The 18,632-nt window shown below is 43.0% G+C and overlaps 1 protein-coding gene across 7 annotated transcripts in view; it reads right to left on the bottom strand.

Moving 5' to 3' along the window:
- The window catches only part of LOC126335405 (leukocyte elastase inhibitor-like), a 195,773-nt gene extending 179,290 nt beyond the window's left edge, over positions 1 to 16,483 (bottom strand). For 3 of the 7 annotated variants that reach the window (XM_049998668.1, XM_049998669.1, XM_049998671.1), the window contains exon 1: positions 5,953 to 6,131. In XM_049998668.1, the coding sequence (XP_049854625.1) occupies positions 5,953 to 6,072 (120 nt within the window). In that variant the 5' untranslated portion in view covers positions 6,073 to 6,131. Of the gene's footprint in view, positions 1 to 5,952; positions 6,132 to 15,691; positions 15,879 to 16,187 lie in introns of those variants that run through there. The other 4 variants (XM_049998672.1, XM_049998673.1, XM_049998670.1 and 1 more) reach the window with 3 other exon arrangements.
- Positions 16,484 to 18,632: the final 2,149 nt, after the last annotated feature.

The raw sequence follows: 18,632 nt of genomic DNA on the forward strand, positions 1-18,632 counted from the left end.
GGAAATGACGGTAAAAGCGCGGCAATACTGACACTACGACTTATCTTAGACTATAGGTTAAGGAAAAGCAAACCTACGTTTATATACTCCATCGGTAATGTTTGAATTCAATATTGTGTTGGCCCACCCTTAGCCTTGATGACAGCTTCCATTATCGCAGCCATACGTTCAATCAGGTGCTGGAAGGTTTCTTGAGGAATGGCAGCCCATTCTTCACGGAGTGCTGCCCTGAGGAGAGGTATCGATGTCGGTCGGTGAGACCTGGCAGGAAGACGGCGTTCCAAAGATGTTCTATAGGATTCAGATCAGGACTCTGGGCAGGCCAATCCATTACAGGGATGTTATTCTTGTGTAACCACTCCGGCACAGCCCGTGCATTATGAAGAGGTGCTAGATCGTGTTGAAAGAATCAGTCGCCATCCCCGAATTGCTCTTCAACAGTGAGAAGCAAGAAGGTGCTTAAAACATCAGTGTAGGCATGGCTGTGATAGTACAACGCAAAACAACAAGGAGTGCAAGCTCTGTCCGTGAAAAACACGGACACACCATAACGCCAACGCCTCCGAATTTTACTGTTGGCACTATACAGGCTGGCAGATGACGTTCGTCAGGCATTCGCCATACCCACACCTGCCATCGGACCGCCACTTTGTGTACCGTGATTCGTCACTCCAAGCAAAGTTTTTGCACTGTTCAATCGTCCAATGTTTACGCTCCTTACACCCAGCGAGGCGTCGTTTGGCATTTACCGGCGCGATGTGTGGCTTATGAACAGCCGCTCGACCATGAAATCCAAGTATCTCGTCTCCCGCTTAACTGTCATAGTACTTGCAGTGGAGCCTGATGCAGTTTGGAATTCCTGTGTGATGGTCTGGATAGATGTCTGCATATTACACGTTACGCCCCTCTTCAACTGTCGGCAGTATCTGTCAGTCAAGAGACGAGGTCGGGCTGTACGCCTGTACGCTTGCGACGGGTCAGGCTCTTATCGCGCAGTTTCCTTTCCCTGAAAGAAAATCCACCTACCTCGTTTCTTAGGTAGTTGCTGCACTCGCCTCTCCTGATAGCAGCTACTGGAAAAATTGCAGAAAAGCAGTGTTGAAGAAACTGCAATTTAATAGCCGCTCACCGGAGGCCGCGATACATGTTTGCTGAAATACAATCTATGAGCAATCTTCCTAAATAAATTGAGTTATTGGAATGGTAGTAATTGTTTACTCAAACGAGAACGCGAAGTTGGTAATTCTATTTAAGCTCTTTATTGTCTTTAAGCCTGATCATCAGCCCGCTAATCTACGTTTGAAGAAAGTTCAGTTCACAATTCTATCCACACTCAAACCCCGCCAGAATTAGCTTTCAAAGTTACGGAATTTACTTAACTGCAACACAGACGATTTTCTAACATACACGTTTGCAGTCGATGTTCAATAATAGTTCGTTTTTTTAACGTTAATGCTCGCCATAAGCACTTAGTAAAAGTTTACGAAGTACCGCCACGCTTTTAATTATTAAAGTTACTCGCGTCTTTCGCGGAACGAAAAGTCACAACTCGCTCAAACTCACACTACGCGTTACTGGACTCTTCCAGTCTCAAATCGCACAGTACCGAACCGATGAAGCCGTTTTATGACTTCATTTTACACATTATTCGCGAGGACACATCAAGCATGTCTCTTCTCGATCACAGTTCCTTCGCGACTCCTCATCCACTCGCGACTCACTCTCCTAGTCTGCTAACCGTCCTCGCATCTCATTGGCTCACACATCACACAGCCAATCAGAATTAACTCTTTGGGTGCGCCTCGCGCCAAAATCTAGCACGCACCAGTCATGACTTCTGAATCATTTACGTCATGATTTCTTGTTACACAAAATTTACTGTATAATTTAACAAACCGAAAGGAAAACTAGACTTTACTTTATTTCCAGAAATTATTTAAATACTCGCGAACGTTCTGGCTGCTTGTACAATACCATACACTCTTGGACATCCGACATTCACTAAGATGGGGAACCACTGGCGACTCTGTTCCCACGGTTACATCGTCTGAACACTTGCGAGTTCCAACCTAGATTTTATACACTTGCAAAGAATGGCGAATGTCCCTCTTTCATTCACTCAGGCACACTCATTCACTCTCACCTACTCATATAAAATAACTGTTCACAAAAATTCAAAACATTTATGGTTTTAACAAAGTTATAGGTGAATTTCTAAAAGTAAAATTCTCAAAATAAATACAAAAGCACGGAAGGTGATTTTGTTTCATAGTTGGATGGTCACTGAAGGTGATCTATACATAATGGTATTTATTTAGACTCGAAAATTGTAGAAATTTGCGTTTTCTGTAAGATTTTTCTAATTTCCAAAATATGCAGGTTTCAAAGCTCAAATTTGGATGACTTATTTTTATTCATAACAGAAACTAGTATATTAACTTTTAATTTCCTCAGGTTCCTCAGTTAGAAGTTATTAAAGATGAAAGTTCCACGTTATACACGCGGCTAGTTAGCGCACAGGTCTTACATTCTCACGGTACAGACATGCCATATGGTCGTGACGTCAGACGAACGGACACCGGTAATCTGCCCGCTACAGCACATATGCTAATCTGATGGCTACTTTACAGTCTGTCTACATTTCACAGTAAATATTTGATAGAAAACTGTGCGCTCGCACTAGTTGCGACGCCACACGCTTTTGTACTGTACGTGTCCCTTCACGTTACCACTACACTATAACATCGGAAAAAGTAGACCTGGGGATGTTTATGAGTGTGGAAATCTCACGTACAGACGTATGACACAAGTGACACCCAATCATCTGACCACGTTCGAAGTCCGTGATTCTTGCAGAGCGCCCCATTCTGCTCTCTTACGATGTCTAATGACTACTGAGGTCGCTGATATAGAGCACCTGGCAGTAGGCGGCAGTACAATGCATCTAATATGAAAAACGTATGTTTTTGGGGGTGTCCAGATACTTTTGATAACGTAGTGTACCAAGTGCAGGTTTAGAGCAGGCTTTTGGCAATGTTGACTAGAATACTCTCTTTCGAATTCTGAAGGAGGCAGGGATAAAATACAGGGAGCGAAAGGCTGTTTACCATTTGTACAGAAACCAGATGCCACTTATGAGTCTAGGGGCATGAAAGGGAAGCAGTGGTTGGTAAGGGAGTGAGCCTGAGCTGTAGCCTGTGCCCGATGTTATTCAATCTGTATATTGAGCAAACAGTAAAGAAAACAAAATAAAAATTTGGTGAGGGAATCAAAGACCAGGAAGAAGAAATAAAAAGTTTGAGGTTTGCCAATGACATTGTAATTCTGTCAGAGACAGCAAAGGATTTGGGAGAGCAGCTGAACGGAATGGACAATATCTTGAAAGGAAGATGTAAGATGAACGTCAACAAAAGCAAAACGAGGATTGTATTGTATTGAACGGGGAACCTAGAAACGACGGAGAGGCTTCATCCTTGCCACAGCATCAGTGGTACACAACCCCACAACAGGCCACAACAGAACACTCACCTCACTGCTGCCCGCCACCGAATCCAGGGCTATTGTGAGGTTCGGCCCCCAGTGGCCCCCCCTTCCCCCCTCCCCCCTCCCCGGGAACGTCTTGGTTCAAATGGCTCTAAGCACTATGGTTCTTAACATCTGAGGTCATCAGTCCCCTAGACTTAGAACTACTTAAACCTAACTAACCTAAGGGCATCACACATACCCATGCCCGAGGCAGGACTCGACTCAGTGACCGTAGCAGCAGTGCGGTTCCGGATTGAAGCGGCCACAGTGGCCGGCGGGAACGTCTCACACCAGACGAGTGTTACCCCAGAGTTCGCATGGTAGAGTAATTATGGTGTACTCATACGTGGAGAAAGTGTTAGCGCAGCAATCGCCGACATAGTGTAACTGAGATATCGCTGAGGCAGATGGAAAATCGCCTTAAAAACCATCCACAGACTGGCCAGTAAACCGGACCTCGACACTAACTCGCCGAGCGGATTCGTGCCGGGGACCAAAAATGGATTAAATGGCTCTGAGCACTATGGGACTTAACTTCTGAGGTCATCAGTACCCTAGACTTAGAACTACCTAAACCTAACTAACCTAAGGACATCACACACATCCATGCCCGAGGCAGGATTAGAACCTGCGACCATAGCGGTCGCGCGGCTCCAGACTGCAGCGCCTAGAACCGCTCGGCCATTCTGGCCGGTGCCGGGGACCGGCTTGCCTTCCTGCCCGGAAAGCAGTACGATAGACCGCACGGCCAACCAGGCCGGCTAAAACAAGGATAATGGAATGTAGCCAAATAAAATCAGGTGATGCTCAGGGAATTAAATTAGGAAACGAGACACTTATCGTAGTAGATGAGTATTGCTATTTGAGCAGAAAAATAACTGATTATGGCCAAAGTAGAGAGGATATAAAATGTAGACTCGCAATGGGAAGAAAAGCGTTTCAGAAGAAAAAAAAAATTGTTAAAATCTAATATAGATTTAAGTGTTAGGAATTTTTTCTTGAAAGTATCTTCCTGGAGTATGGCCATGTATCGAAGTGAAACATGAAAGATGAACAGCTTCGACAAGAAGAGTATACAAGCATTTGAAATGTGGTGCTACAAAAGAATGCTGAAGATTACATGGGTCGATCACGTAACTAAGGAGGAGGTACTGAAAAGAATTGGAGTTACTCGGAATTGATGGAAAAACTTGACCAAAAGAAGCGACCGGGTAGTAGGACACATTCTGAGACATCAGGGGATCACAAATTTAGTTCTGGAGGGAAATGTGAGGGGTAAAAATCGTGGAGGGAGACCAAGAGATGAATACAGTAAGCAGATTCAGAAGGATGTAAGCTGCAGTAGTTATTCGTAAATGAAGAGATTTGCACGGGATAGAGTGGCAAGGAGAGCTCTTTAAGCAATTAGGTTTTGAAACTATACCCTTGCAGTATTTATATTGGCGCATAAATTCCCAAGTAAATAAGCCAACTTGAGCCAGCTAAGTATTAATGTCTGTAGTTAAAATTTTAGAAGAAATAGTGGCTCTGAGCACTATGGGACTTAACAGCTATTTTCATCAGTCCCCTAGAACTTAGAACTACTTAAACCTAACTAACCTAAGGAGATCACACAACACCCAGTCACCACGAGGCAGAGAAAATCCCTGACCCCGCCGGGAATCGAACCCGGGAACCAGGGCGCGGGAAACGAGAACGCTACCGCACGACCACGAGCTGTGGACTAGAAGAAATAGTGGCGTTCGTTACTTGCCATAAACTTAGCTTTGGTTCAAAATTAAGGGAATCACGCGAAGATGAAAAAATTGATCATTTGTTCAGTGTTGTGGCGAACTGCAAAATTAGTCTAACTGGAAACAGAAAATGTCCGTTTTGGGCAATTCCGTCCATTTCACTGACCTCTTTACAAATTTGTGTAATATATGTAATCTATTTGATTGATTTTATCACTCTTTCATAATTTTATATATTAATCTGTACGCGAACTAAATATCTGTAAATGAGTTAAATATTTGGCGGCCTAATTGTTTTTCCAAATGAAGACGATATACTTTGCTTAAGATTCATGAAACACGCGACTAAACAACTAAACAAACCTAGTCTTAGACTCATCGAAATGAGATTAAATTATGGAGACGGTTGATGCTGATCTGAGTGACATCTCATCACAGACACATTTCCGGTATATTATTTTAACTAGCTATGGCTCTTCAACTAATAACTTGCACAAGCAACTCATATTCGATCCTACTTGTCTATCTGCTGAAGAATCTTTCAAGTCAACAAAAAATAGAGTCTTATTCGCGAATGAAATTCCGGTCCAACGGTTACATGAACTGACTTCCTGTATATACGCAGTTATTCGTTACAATGTGATGAGACACCACATTCGTGGAAATAAATTAATACTGATTTTACCAGACTAACATTGCAGTTGCCAGCATCGCGAAAGCAGAAGGGTGAAGACGTCGCTTGGTTAACTCCACCAACGCCATTTAAATACGCGTGGACTGCAACCAAAAGAAGCACTTTGCCCAAGAAAGCCATAGTGTACTCCAGTCCTTGTTTGATGCCGTTGTGATACCCGCCTTAAACCATATTAATATCTGAAATAACGATCACTGAATTAAAGCACAAATAAAGCAATATAAAATGGTAATTAAATTGTAAGGGTCTCTCTCTCTCTCTCTCTCTCTGTCATTCTCTCTCTCTCTCTCTCTATCTCTCTCTCTCTCTCTCTCTCTCTCTCTCTAGCTTTAAGAGATAATTTGGTTACAAAAATTACTTTTTAACATTCCGTAGATAGTGTAACCAGTCATCTGTCACAAACTTCTACATCTACATGTAAATACAGGATGGAAATAATTAAACTTTCGCTACTTGAGAGGTCCCCTACGAAAACGAGTGATCGTAGGCAATGAGAAATTTGCAAGGATACGCAGAAGAGAAATGACGAATGAACCATTGCAAGAAACACATTTTGATTTCCACATGAGAGGGCAACACTTGTTAACTGCCTACCACGTTTAGGTTCCAGATTACATCTGCATCCACGACAGCCTGGAACCGCGCTAGAGATCGTTTGCAGCACTTTTCGAATGGTGAATCCCAGGCTTAATTTCGGCTTTCCGGCACCTCCCAGATTTTTTTTTTAATTTACTGTAACAAGTGGGCACCGGAGGTTTACGATAGTACAAGTGTGGTAGTGCTAACAACGATACCACGGCGTAGGTGCAAGTTCATAAGTTGGCACTACAAGACACCGACGACAGCGCCCTCTAGCCGGCGCTGTGGAGCTCTACGAGCGTCGCTCAGGATTCAGCCCATTTCATCAAGAGCAGACGGCCTGGAAACATCGCTTCAACCTCAGGGGGTGTTGGCTTGCTATTGAGACTATGTACTACTTACGACGGGTCTAAGGCTTCGCACCTCAGTGCAAAGTTATGTATTCATTTAATATTGTGATATAGTAAAACCATTTCTAAGAGCAGTACCGAGAGATTTTCACTTTTCCCTGCTCCTACTCGCTTCCTACATTCGGCCTACCCTTCAGTTTACAGGAGCAGACCCACGCGCCGCCTTACAGGTGGGATACAAAAACAAGTGTGTTAAATGGCAATGTCCGTATAACTAGCCGCTGCGCTGGTACCTGTGAACGTGACAATGGGTTCCCAACGCCGTGCGATGGGCAAGGGCATGGCTGGGGTACTGTGTGTGTGTGTGTGTGTGTGTGTAGAGTATATCCAAGATAAGCTGAGCTCCGTTGTTCGATGAACGATCAAAACGGCAGTTTATGGCTTCTAACTCTTCCTATATTCAAAGGAGTGGTCTTTGATCAGATCTAGTAGCATTGCGGTGTCTCCTGTTATGTACAGTAGCGGAAATCGGTATAGTGGCAAGGTTTCACGAAAGAAGTACCACACCGGTGTCTGAAGCATAAATGTAGCTAATTTACTGTGAAAGTAGTAGGCACACATAAAACATAAACAATCATGACGGAATTACGAAGTTTTTTTCATTATACGCGCAACAAAATAAGGCGTTTGCGTTTTCTGGGTGGAAACTGGTATAACAGCACTTACTGTCCTGTTGTACCTGTATTATTGTATTGTTAGCACTTTGGCCAACGTCCGTTCTTCCCAATTACATCAAAAATTCTCTTCAGTATTGATTTTATTAGGGTTTGTAGTTCTTACTGCGAAATTGCCGCTTATCTTTTAGTATCGCCCTTTTCAGCTCACATACGGCCTAAAATTGCCTTCCATTGAGATAAATGTGCATTGCAAGTGTTCCACAAAGTATTACCACAGGGCTCAAATCTGGGCTACTTGGAGGCCAGGGCAAGACATCGATATCTTCATCTTCAAACCACTTTTTGGTTCTAGTAGAACTACACACAGATGCATTATCTTGTTAAAACATCAGACTTTCGTCCCCTAGATCCTCAAGCATTCTAACCAGTTCTGTTTCTAACATCTCATTCTATTGTTTAGCCAAGCAATGCGTGACATTTACGGTACAGAAGGCTGCCCAAATCATAGCACTTCCACCACCAAAATTTCTCCTCTTTCTTACCTGCTGCTCTATTCTTATAATAATACTGAAATCCATCCTGCCCTCTAAATATCCTCTTCTCCTCACTTTATCCCATTCTGAAGTCCACGACATATGCTTTTCAAGAAACTAGACTCATGCTCATAAATTAAGGATAATTGCAGAATGTGGTGCCACACAACGTGGCACTGCATAAAACTGGCGCTAATAGCATAAGCACTAGGGAACACACACGACATAGGACTGTAAATCCACGGTATTACTCAAATTCCATGAGTGTAGTTTATAGGGAAAAACTGACGACTGTTAACAGTGTTCGCCATATTTTGTCTTTCCACAATGACAGCTATTCACCTCTATCTTTTTACACTAGTGTAACAGTTACATGGCGCAATGTGGTTCAAGTGCTTGGCGAACCTGACAGGAAAACTGGAAAGGTGAGTCAGTCTACAGGTAACTGAGTTGCTGGAACTGCTGCTGTATTCAAAGATCAGCATATTGGACTGCAAATAAGTGCTACAGACAGCTGATCAATGAAATATAGAGCATTTTACAGTTATGGGCATTTGGATACAAAAATTTATAAAAATAAGAAAATTTTTAAAAAGGTTACTCACGAGTGGTAGAATGGGATGCTGTTTATGGTGTCACCGCCAGACACCACACTTGCTAGGTGGTAGCCTTTAAATCGGCCGCGGTCCGGTAGTATACGTCGGACCCGCGTGTCGCCACTATCAGTGATTGCAGACCGAGCGCCGCCACACGGCAGGTCTAGTCTAGAGAGACTCCCTAGCACTCGCCCCAGTTGTACAGCCGACTTTGCCAGCGATGGTTCACTGCCTACTACGCTCTCATTTGCCGAGACGATAGTTAGCATAGCCTTCAGTTACGTTATTTGCTACGACCTAGCAAGGCGCCATTATCAGTTACTATTGATATTGTGAACTATGTACCGTCAAAACCGACTTTCGTCATTAATGGATTAAAGTTAAGTATTCCACCAGCTACGTCCGTTTTTCTAAATTCTAATTTCCTTGTCCTGTTCCAGACCTCACGCCAGCCTGCGTGAGCTAAAACGCGTGTCTTTCGGCCTCCTCTAGTAACATGGTGTTGGCTCTGCTGCCAACCACAAAACTGTTTATAACTGACAAGGCGTTAACATGAAATTCGATGTATTTACTAATCACTTTCTATCAATATTAACAAAAATAGCTTTGCTAAAACGTTGTCCAAGAGCTCCATTGAAAACACAAAACTCCTTGATAACTAAAAGAATGAAAAGTAAACAGAAAACAAGAAAACGGTGTGATACACTGTGTCATCAGAAGTATCTGGACACCTGCCTGACAATGACTTACAAGTTCGTAGCGCCCTCCATCGGTAATACTGGAATTCAGTATCGTGTTGGCCCACCTTTAGCCTTGATGACAGCTTCTACTCTCGCAGGCATACGTTCAGTAATGTGCTGGAAGCCTTCTTGGGGAATGGCAACCCCTTTCATGGAGTTTTGCACTGAGGAGAGGTGTCGATGTCGGTCAGTGAGACGTGGCACGAAGTCGGCGTTCCAAAACATCCCAAAGCTGTTCTATAGGATTTAGGTCAGGACTCTGTGCAGCCCAGTCCATTACAGGGATGTTAATGTCGTGTAACCAATCCGCCACAAGCCGTGCATTACGAACAGGTGCTCGGTCGTGTTGAAAGATGCAGTCCCCATCCCCGAATTGCTCTTCAACAGTGGGAAGCAAGAAGGTGCTTAAAACATCAGTGTAGGCATGGCTGTGATAGTAACACGCAGAACAACAAGGAGTGCAAGCTCTGTCCATGAAAAACACGGACACACCATAACGCCACCGCCTCCGAATTTTACTGTTGGCACTACACACGTTGGCAGGTGACGTTCACCGGGAATTAGCCATACCCACACCCTGCCATTGGACCGCCACTTTGTGTACCGTGATTTGTCCCTCATACAACGTTTTTCCACTGTTCAATCGTCCAACGTTTCCGCTCCTTGCACCAAGTGAAGCGGTGTTTGGCATTTACCGGCGTGATGTGTGGCATATGAGCAGCCGCTCGACCATGAAATTTAAGTTTTCTCACCTCCTGCCTAACTGTCATAGTACTTGCAGTGGACAGTTATTCAGTTTGGAATTCCCGTGTGATGGTCTCGATAGATGTCTGCCTATTAGACGTTACGACCCCTTCAACTGTCGGTGGTCTCTGTCAATCAACAGACGACGTCGGCCCGTACGCTTTTGTGCTGCACGTGTCCCTTCACCTTTCCAGTTCACTATCACATCGGAAACAGTGGACCTAGGGATGTTTAGAAGTGTGGTAACCGCGCGTACAGGGGTATGACACAACTGACACCCTGTCACCTCACCACGTTCGACGTCCGTGAGTTTTGCGGAGCACCCATTCAGCTCTCTCGCGATGTCTAAAGACTACTGAGGTCGTTGATATAGAGTACCTGCCAGTAGTTGGCAGCGCAATGCACATAATATGAAAAAGTATGTTTTCTGGGGTGTCCGGATACTTTCCATCACTTAGTGTATGTTCAAAATGTTATTGAAATGTGCAGAAATAATCAATTAAGAAATTAATAAGGTTGATAACATATTTACAGCAACATGGAATTAAGGGGCAAGAGAACAAGAAAATATACAAGGTAGTATCACCATTAAACAAAATAATTATACTCTGAATTATTATACAGAGTTGGTATGTATTTTTAATTATCTTACAAACAGAGAGAAAAAAATATGGCCAAATAGTTCAAAATAAGAAGCAAGGCTATAAACTGAAAACGTCATTCCATAAACATATAATTAAGTAAAAGAACTAGCAATAGTAAAATCTGAAGGTAATAATATTTTGAAATTTCACAAAAATTCTGAATGCAGTTCTAAAGAGGTGCTCTAAATTTATAAGTTAGTACAGAAAGACTTCACAGATGAATTTAAATGTGACACTGCTTGACAATTTTGTAACTACTGTAGTTGGTACGAAATAATTATCATTCAGTTTCCTTACAAATTTTTTCCAGAAACTTCGAGAAATTAATGTACTCAAAGTAAATTAATATACACGTTATATCACAGTTTGGTTTCGAAAAGAGTTCAAATGGTTCTGAGCACTATGGGACTTAACTTCTCAGCTCATCAATCCCCTAGAACCTAGAACTACTTAAACCTAAATAACCTAAGGACATCGCACACATCCATGCCCGAGGCAGGATTCGAACCTGCGACCGTAGCGTTATAGCGGTTCCAGGCTGTAGCGCCAAGAACCGCTCGGCCACCCCGGCCGGCCTCGAAAAGAGTTTCTTTATTTTCTTACCAAATATTATAGACCTTCCAGAATGAGATTTTCACTCTGCAGCGGAGCGTGCGCTGCTATGAAACTTCCTGGCAGATTAAAACTATGTGCCCGACCGAGACTCGAACTCGGGACCTTTGCCTTTCGCGGGCAAGTGCTCTACCATCTGAGCTACCGAAGCACGACTCACGACCGGTACTCACAGCTGTACTTCTGCCAGTACCTCGTCTCCTACCTTCCAAACTTTACAGAAGCTCTTCTGCGAAACTTGCAGAACTAGCACTCCTGAAAGAAAGGATATTGCGGAGACATGGCTTAGCCACAACCTGGTGGATATTTCCAGAATGAGATTTTCACTCTGCAGCGGAGTGTGCGCTGATATGAAACTTCCTGGCAGATTAAAACTGTGTGCCCGACCGAGACTCGATCTCGGGACCTCTGCATTTCGCGGGCAAGTGCTCTACCATCTGAGCTACCGAAGCACGACTCACGCCCAGTACTCACAGCTTTACTTCTGCCAGTACCTCATCTCCTACCTTCCAAACTTTACAGAAGCTCTCCTGCGAAGATGACGTGCTACAGACGCGAAACTTAAGCCACAGGAAGAATATGCTGTGATATGCAAATGATAAGCTTTTCAGAGCATCCGCACAAGGTTGGCGCCGGAGGCGACACCTACAACGTACTGACATGAGGAAAGTTTCCAACCGATTTCTCACACTCAAATAGCAGTTGACCCGCGTTGCCTGGTGAAACTTTGTTGTGATGCCTTGTGCAAGGAGGACAAATGCGTACCATCACGTTTCCGACTTTGATAAAGGTCGGATTGTAAACTCCGCGATTGCAGTTTATGATATCGCGACATTGTTGCTCGCGTTGGTCGAGATCCAATGACTGTTAGCAAAATATGGAATCGATGGGTTCAGGAGGGTAATACGGAACGCCGTGCTGGATCCCAACGGCCTCGTCTCAGTAGCAGTCGAGATGACAGGCTTCTTATCCGCATGGCTGTAACGGTCGTGCAGCCACGTCTCGATCCCTGAGTCAACAGATGGGGACGTTTGCAAGACAACAACCATCTGCACTGACAGTTCGACGAAGTTTGCAGCAGCATGGACTATCAGCTCGGAGACCGTGCCTGCGGTTACCCTTGACGCTGTATCACAGACAGGAGCGCCTGCGATGCTGCATCACAGACAGTAGCGCCTGCGATGGTGTACTCAACGATGAACCTGAGTGTACGAATCGCAAAACGTCATTTTTTTTGGTTCTGGTTACAGCATCATGATGTCCGCATCCATATTTGGCGACATCAAGGTGAACGCACATTGGAAGCGAGTATTCGTCATCGCAATACTGGCGTATCATCCGGCGTGATGGTATAGTGTGCCATTGGTTACATGTCTCAAGTCTCCTCTTATTCGCATTGACGGCACTTCGAACAGTGGACGTTACATTTCAGATGTGTTACGACCCGTAGCTCTACCCTTCATTCGATCCCTGCGAAACCCTACATTTCAGCAGGATAATGGACGACCGCATGTTGCAGGTCCTGTACGTGTCTTTCTGGATACAGAAAATGTTCGACTGCTGCCCTGGCCAGCACATTCTCCAGATCTCTCACCAACTGAAAATTTCTGGTCAATGGTGGCCGAACATCTGGCTCGTCACAATACCCCAGTCACTACTCTAGATGAACTGTGGTATCGTGTTGAGGCTGCATGGGCAGCTGTACCTGAACACGCCATCCAAGATCTGTTTGACTCAATGCCCAGGCATATCAAGGCCGTTATTACGGCCAGAGGTGGTTGTTCTGGGTACTGATTTCTCAGGATCTATTCAACCTAATTGCGTGAAAATGTAATCACATGCCAGTTCTAGTATAATATGTTTGTCCGATGCATACCCGTTTATCATCTACATTTCTTCTTGGTGTAGAAATTTTAATGGCCAAAAGTGTAACACTCCTGAGCTCATCGATTTCATATTTGTATGAGTTGTGGCCTATTGATCAATGTGAGCAGTAATGATAAATCACGATCTCGGGAAGCCACGATCTGGTCGTTGTCAAATTCTGACACAAGCTGGTAGACTTCTCTCCTTACTTGAGACATTATACTACCTTCTTACAACACCCAACACTGAAAAGTGATTAGTGGTTTATAAATCCGCTGTGTAATCGTCCCTTATATACAGAAAGTAGTTTATCTCACTCTCGTCTACTTGATGTCGTTGGGTTCAAATGCTAATCCTTTACTTATTCTTACATTGTATGTAGGACACTTCACATCAACGTTTGTTGAATGCCGCCTTCGCGCTGCAATTTTAATGCCCACTGCCGTAATTCATTCTGCTGCATCTAGTTTCTTCGGCAGACTTTATAGCGCATTATTACAGCAGCCCTTAAAGACACTCGGAACAGCGTCTGATGACAGTTGGCTAAATTGAAACAAATCGGAGGTACACGACTGGCGCTGATAGCCTCACTGTTAAGCTAACCTGACTTCGTTGCGGACAGCACTGTGTTCAGCAATTCATCTGTACAAAAAGTAGACGCGACTCAATGAGACAAATCTCAGTACAGCGATAACAATGACAACGTCTGCCGCATTGTATGCTGCTGTAAGATTGGTACCGATGCGAAACTGTTGAATATCGGTCCACAGCTGCAAACAGTCTTGCTACTTTTGACAGTTCTGCAACTCCTATCAGCCAATTTGCTGAAGTGCATAACTAGTGCAAATCTCACGTCGATATTTCATTGTTACTCAAGCAAATTGCACACTTTGTGGGTTTCTAAATTGACTAGCATAAATTAGTAACTTTCACTTTCTGTTCCATAAATTTTTTGGTAAAACGTATGTTGTCAATACATTTTGCTAACTTTAATTTTAAACGGTGGTATGACAGTAACTACTACTCATCGAGCCCAGTCAAATTCCATAAAACTATAGAGTTTTTGAGCACAATTTAAAGATGTTTTACTGGATTGCGATGGTCAAAACTAAAATGCATCTGGTTAGTGATCTTTCTGTTATGTGCAGCTGGCTTCTCCATTAGGCCATACTTGCTACATTCTATGGTAACTAACTAGGAAATAATAAAAACTGTTTCTAATTAATAGAACTGGAAACTACTGACATTATTTCAAGATTTTGCATCGAACACTGAAACGTGTGCTGCAGAAGTTTCCACTTCACTAAATAAAAGCCAGAAACACAGGTGACTGGTGGACGAAGAACATTAAACAGCTATGTGCAACTTATGAAGTCAGTCTCTCCAGAACCTAGGATTCACTGCTAACATAGCGTATTCGTGACACAATGATATTTATTTTAGTGTGAGCGCCAATGCCCGCAATAAATCTTGAAACAGGTACATTATGTACGTAGGGCCTACCAAGCAAGCGCTAACTGCGCTAAGCACGTTTTATTCCATCTCGAAGGAAAAACATGAACAGTTTGTGCAACAAATATTGTTCAACACACACGACAAAATGCACCATTGTTGTAATTAAAAATGATCACGGCAAAATAGAGAGAAAAACCTACTATCGTTTCATCTTTTTCAGATTTCATGTTTCCACAGAGAAACCATTGCAAATACACAACTAGCTCTGTTTTGTCAGGCAGTACGCAAAATGAATGTCGAGCTGTCGAAATGAAACTGATCTGAAGCTCGAATATGTGTGTGTAGTGCGTATCTGTAATATGAAACTTGGGGGAAACCTATCTCAGCATGGGCAGAAAGTAGTCAGAACCCCCTACATTCAAAATATCAACGTTCTAATACTAAGGCTAAGCTGTTTATTCTTTTCTCCTTGCGTTTTTCATAGCTTAAAGATGGAAGAAATGCACAGTAACTGTACTCTGTTTCTTGTCTTTTTTTAGTTCTGTATAGAATTTCCGTTTCAAAATGGCTCTGAGCACTATGGGACTTAACATTTGAGGTCATCAGTCCCCTAGAACTTAGAACTACTTAAACCTAACAAACCTAAGGACATCCATGTCCGAGGCAGGATTCGAACCTGCGACAACGGTCGCGCAGTTCCAGACTGAAGCGCCTAGAACCGCTAGGCCACACCATACGGCAATTTTCGTTTACTGTGATAAAGTCGGCCTACTGTCACTCAGAACTCAACAACAACATACATGAGTAAACTTCATACAATACGATAGCCATGTATGTCAAGCACTTCTGAAACTAGCATACTATGCACTCTAAGCGATCCTGTCTTCTACGCAGTTCTGTAAAGTGAGAAAATGCATTCAAGCGGAGGAGCTGTAGTACTTACAGCGACCACTCCTTCCGCTGCGCGACGCCAAACTGACGCCAACCGGCTGGCGAGGCTATGGAAACACTTCACTGCGCATGCGCGGCTGCCCGAGGTCTAACGTGGAATTCTTTCCCCGTGATGCGTAGGAACGTCGATTTTAGCTCCAGATTAGCCGAACAGTTTCGCACGTAGGCGGCGTCAGTAACTGCAATTATTGAATCGTAGCAAATAGCAGTGATGTGTATATGTCCGATGCAGATCCCCTTAGCGACAACAGAACAAAAATTACTAATTTACTATTAATCTCAGGGCAGTTGTCAAATTTTATTAGTAGGCTACGCTATCAGCGTCCTAATATCTTTAACTTGGACGCAAAGTGGAGGCGAACTTCATTTCTAACTGAGCAAAGGAATCACACAATCACAAATGGACTTCCATGAAAATAGTATCAAGATGATTTTAAGAGAAGACTAAACAAAACTCAAGTTCAAGCTAAATAGTGGTCTAGTATTACCGATCTCAGTAGCAGTTCAGAAAACCGAAGTGCCAGTTGAAAAACGTGTTTACTAATGAGACTGCTCTCATGTGAATATAGGCCTCCAGACTCCAGAAGTTTGTTCTGTCCGTTTTATACAGTTCAGCATACTGTCATTTTCCGCTTTTACTTTTTGCAACAAAATTTTCACCATTAGCTACATCTGTGGAACTGCACGTATCAATGCAATTGGATGCATATGACACCCACTGTAGAAGCTAAGTATCAGTTCTGAGCTCACACTGCGATTGGAGAAAGTGACTCAACGATGGCATGACCAGAGGGATTGTTTGTACACAAAGATATATATAGAATTCTCTGTTCTCTTTGATCTCTGTCCGTGCTGGTCACTCATTATCATCCAATAAACGTTTGTTAATATTTGACCCAGTGGATTAATGCAGCTCTGATTCGAATAATTTAGCTTGCGCCTGATGGTCTAATAAGAAATAAAACAGTTTTCTTGATATAAAATAAGATGTATCAGAATACACAGTACGAAAATAATTTATTGCGAGAGCTGCGCGGGAACAGTTCAACACATCTTCCGAGAATAATTTGCGCGACAGTTTTAATTATGTAAAACCGGTTAGTTAACCAATCACTTAAAGTAACTCAGTTTTATTCGAAGGCACATGCTGTCAATTTGTGAATGAGCATATGCAATAACGAAAATTATCTGTTTAGTAAAAGCGATAACTATTTTATTCTTTCACATAGCATGCTCTACACCTTCACGAGAGAATAAATGAAAAATATCTAAAAGGGAACCTCCCCATAACACTCCCCCCCCCCCCCCCCCCCTCTCAGATTTAGTTATAAGTCGGCACAGTGGACAGGCCTTGAAAAACTGAACACAGATCAATCGAGAAAACAGGAAGAAGTTGTGTGGAACTATGAAAAAAATAAGCAAAACATATAAAATGAGTAGTCCATGCGCAAGATAAGCAACATCAAGGATGGTCTGAGCTCAGGAGCGCCGTGGTCCTGTGGTTAGCGTGAGCACCTGCGGAACGAGAGGTCCTTGGTTCAAGTTTTCCCTCGAGTCAAAAGTTTGCTTTCTTTATTTTCGCAAAGTTATGATCTGTCCGTTCGTTCATTGACGTCTCTGTTCACTGTAATAAGTTTAGTGTCTGTGTTTGGCGACCGTGCCGCAAAACCGTGCGATTAGTAGACGAAAGGACGTGCCTCTCCAATGGGAACCAAAAACATTTGATCGCAAGGTCATAGGTCAACCGATTCCTCCAAAGTAAAACACGTCTGATATATTCTATACTACACTGGTGACGCCATGTGCGTCTCATGACAGGAATATGTTGTCGACCCACCAAACTTGTACACCTGGCGAATGTGTAAAAAGATTCTTCTACCTTGCCCGATTTAGGTTTTCTTGTGTATGTGATAATCACTCCCAAAAAAGTGATGAAAAGATAAGAGTTTGTCACATAAACTGAAACGGATGAATGCAACAGTTTCACAGTTGCACAGGTTTCCCTGTGCCCTGTCAAAACTCATGTTTGTAACGTTTTCAAATTTTTCAGTGTGTAGACCGTCAAATCCTGCATATGTCCTAGCAAATCTGAACATGTCCTGGAATTTTGGAACAGAGATGTCAATGAACGAACGGACAGATCAGATTACGAAAATAAAGAATTTCAAATTTTCACTCGAGCGAAGACTTGAATCAAGGACCTCTCGTGCCACAACTGCTCACGCTAACCACGGGACCACGACACTCCTGAGCTCACACTATCCTTGATGTTGCCTATCTTGATCATGGACTAGTCAGTTTGTACATTTTGCTTATTTTTTTCATAGTTCCACACAGCTTCTTCCTGTTTTCTCCAGTCAGCTGTGTTCAGTTTTTCAAGCTATACACAGTGCTAACTTATAACTAAATCTGAGGGGGGTGCGGTGGGGACGTTCCCTTATAAGTAAGAGAATTTCTTGAGAAAAAGCATTTTCAGTTTGTCATTAAGATTAATTTTTCCCTCCATGAATTAAGATTCTTGGGTAAGTGATCGAAAATTGTTGTGACAACTTATTTATTATTATTATTATTATTATTATTATTATTCCTGTCCAACGATAATGAGTTACTAAGTGTTTGTGTGTGTGTGTGTCTGTGTGAGTGTGTTTGCAAACTGTAGCTGGAGCCAGCCCAAACAAATGCTGCTCATCACGTCTTTAATTCGACGCCCAGTGTCGGTTGGGAAGCGACGGATTGTTACCCGCTGAAAACAAAAATTAAGGTGCAATTTTACATGCCCATTCGTTAGAGCGGTCCAAATTATTCTAGTGGCATATTCGTTTTCCCAATACGTACACTACTGGCCATTAAAATTGCTACATCAAGAAGAAATGCAGATGATAAACGGATATTCATTGGACAAATATACTATAACTGACATGTGATTACATTTT

Source organism: Schistocerca gregaria, chromosome 2, assembly GCF_023897955.1.
Source record: "Schistocerca gregaria isolate iqSchGreg1 chromosome 2, iqSchGreg1.2, whole genome shotgun sequence".
Classification (NCBI taxonomy): domain Eukaryota; kingdom Metazoa; phylum Arthropoda; class Insecta; order Orthoptera; family Acrididae; genus Schistocerca; species Schistocerca gregaria.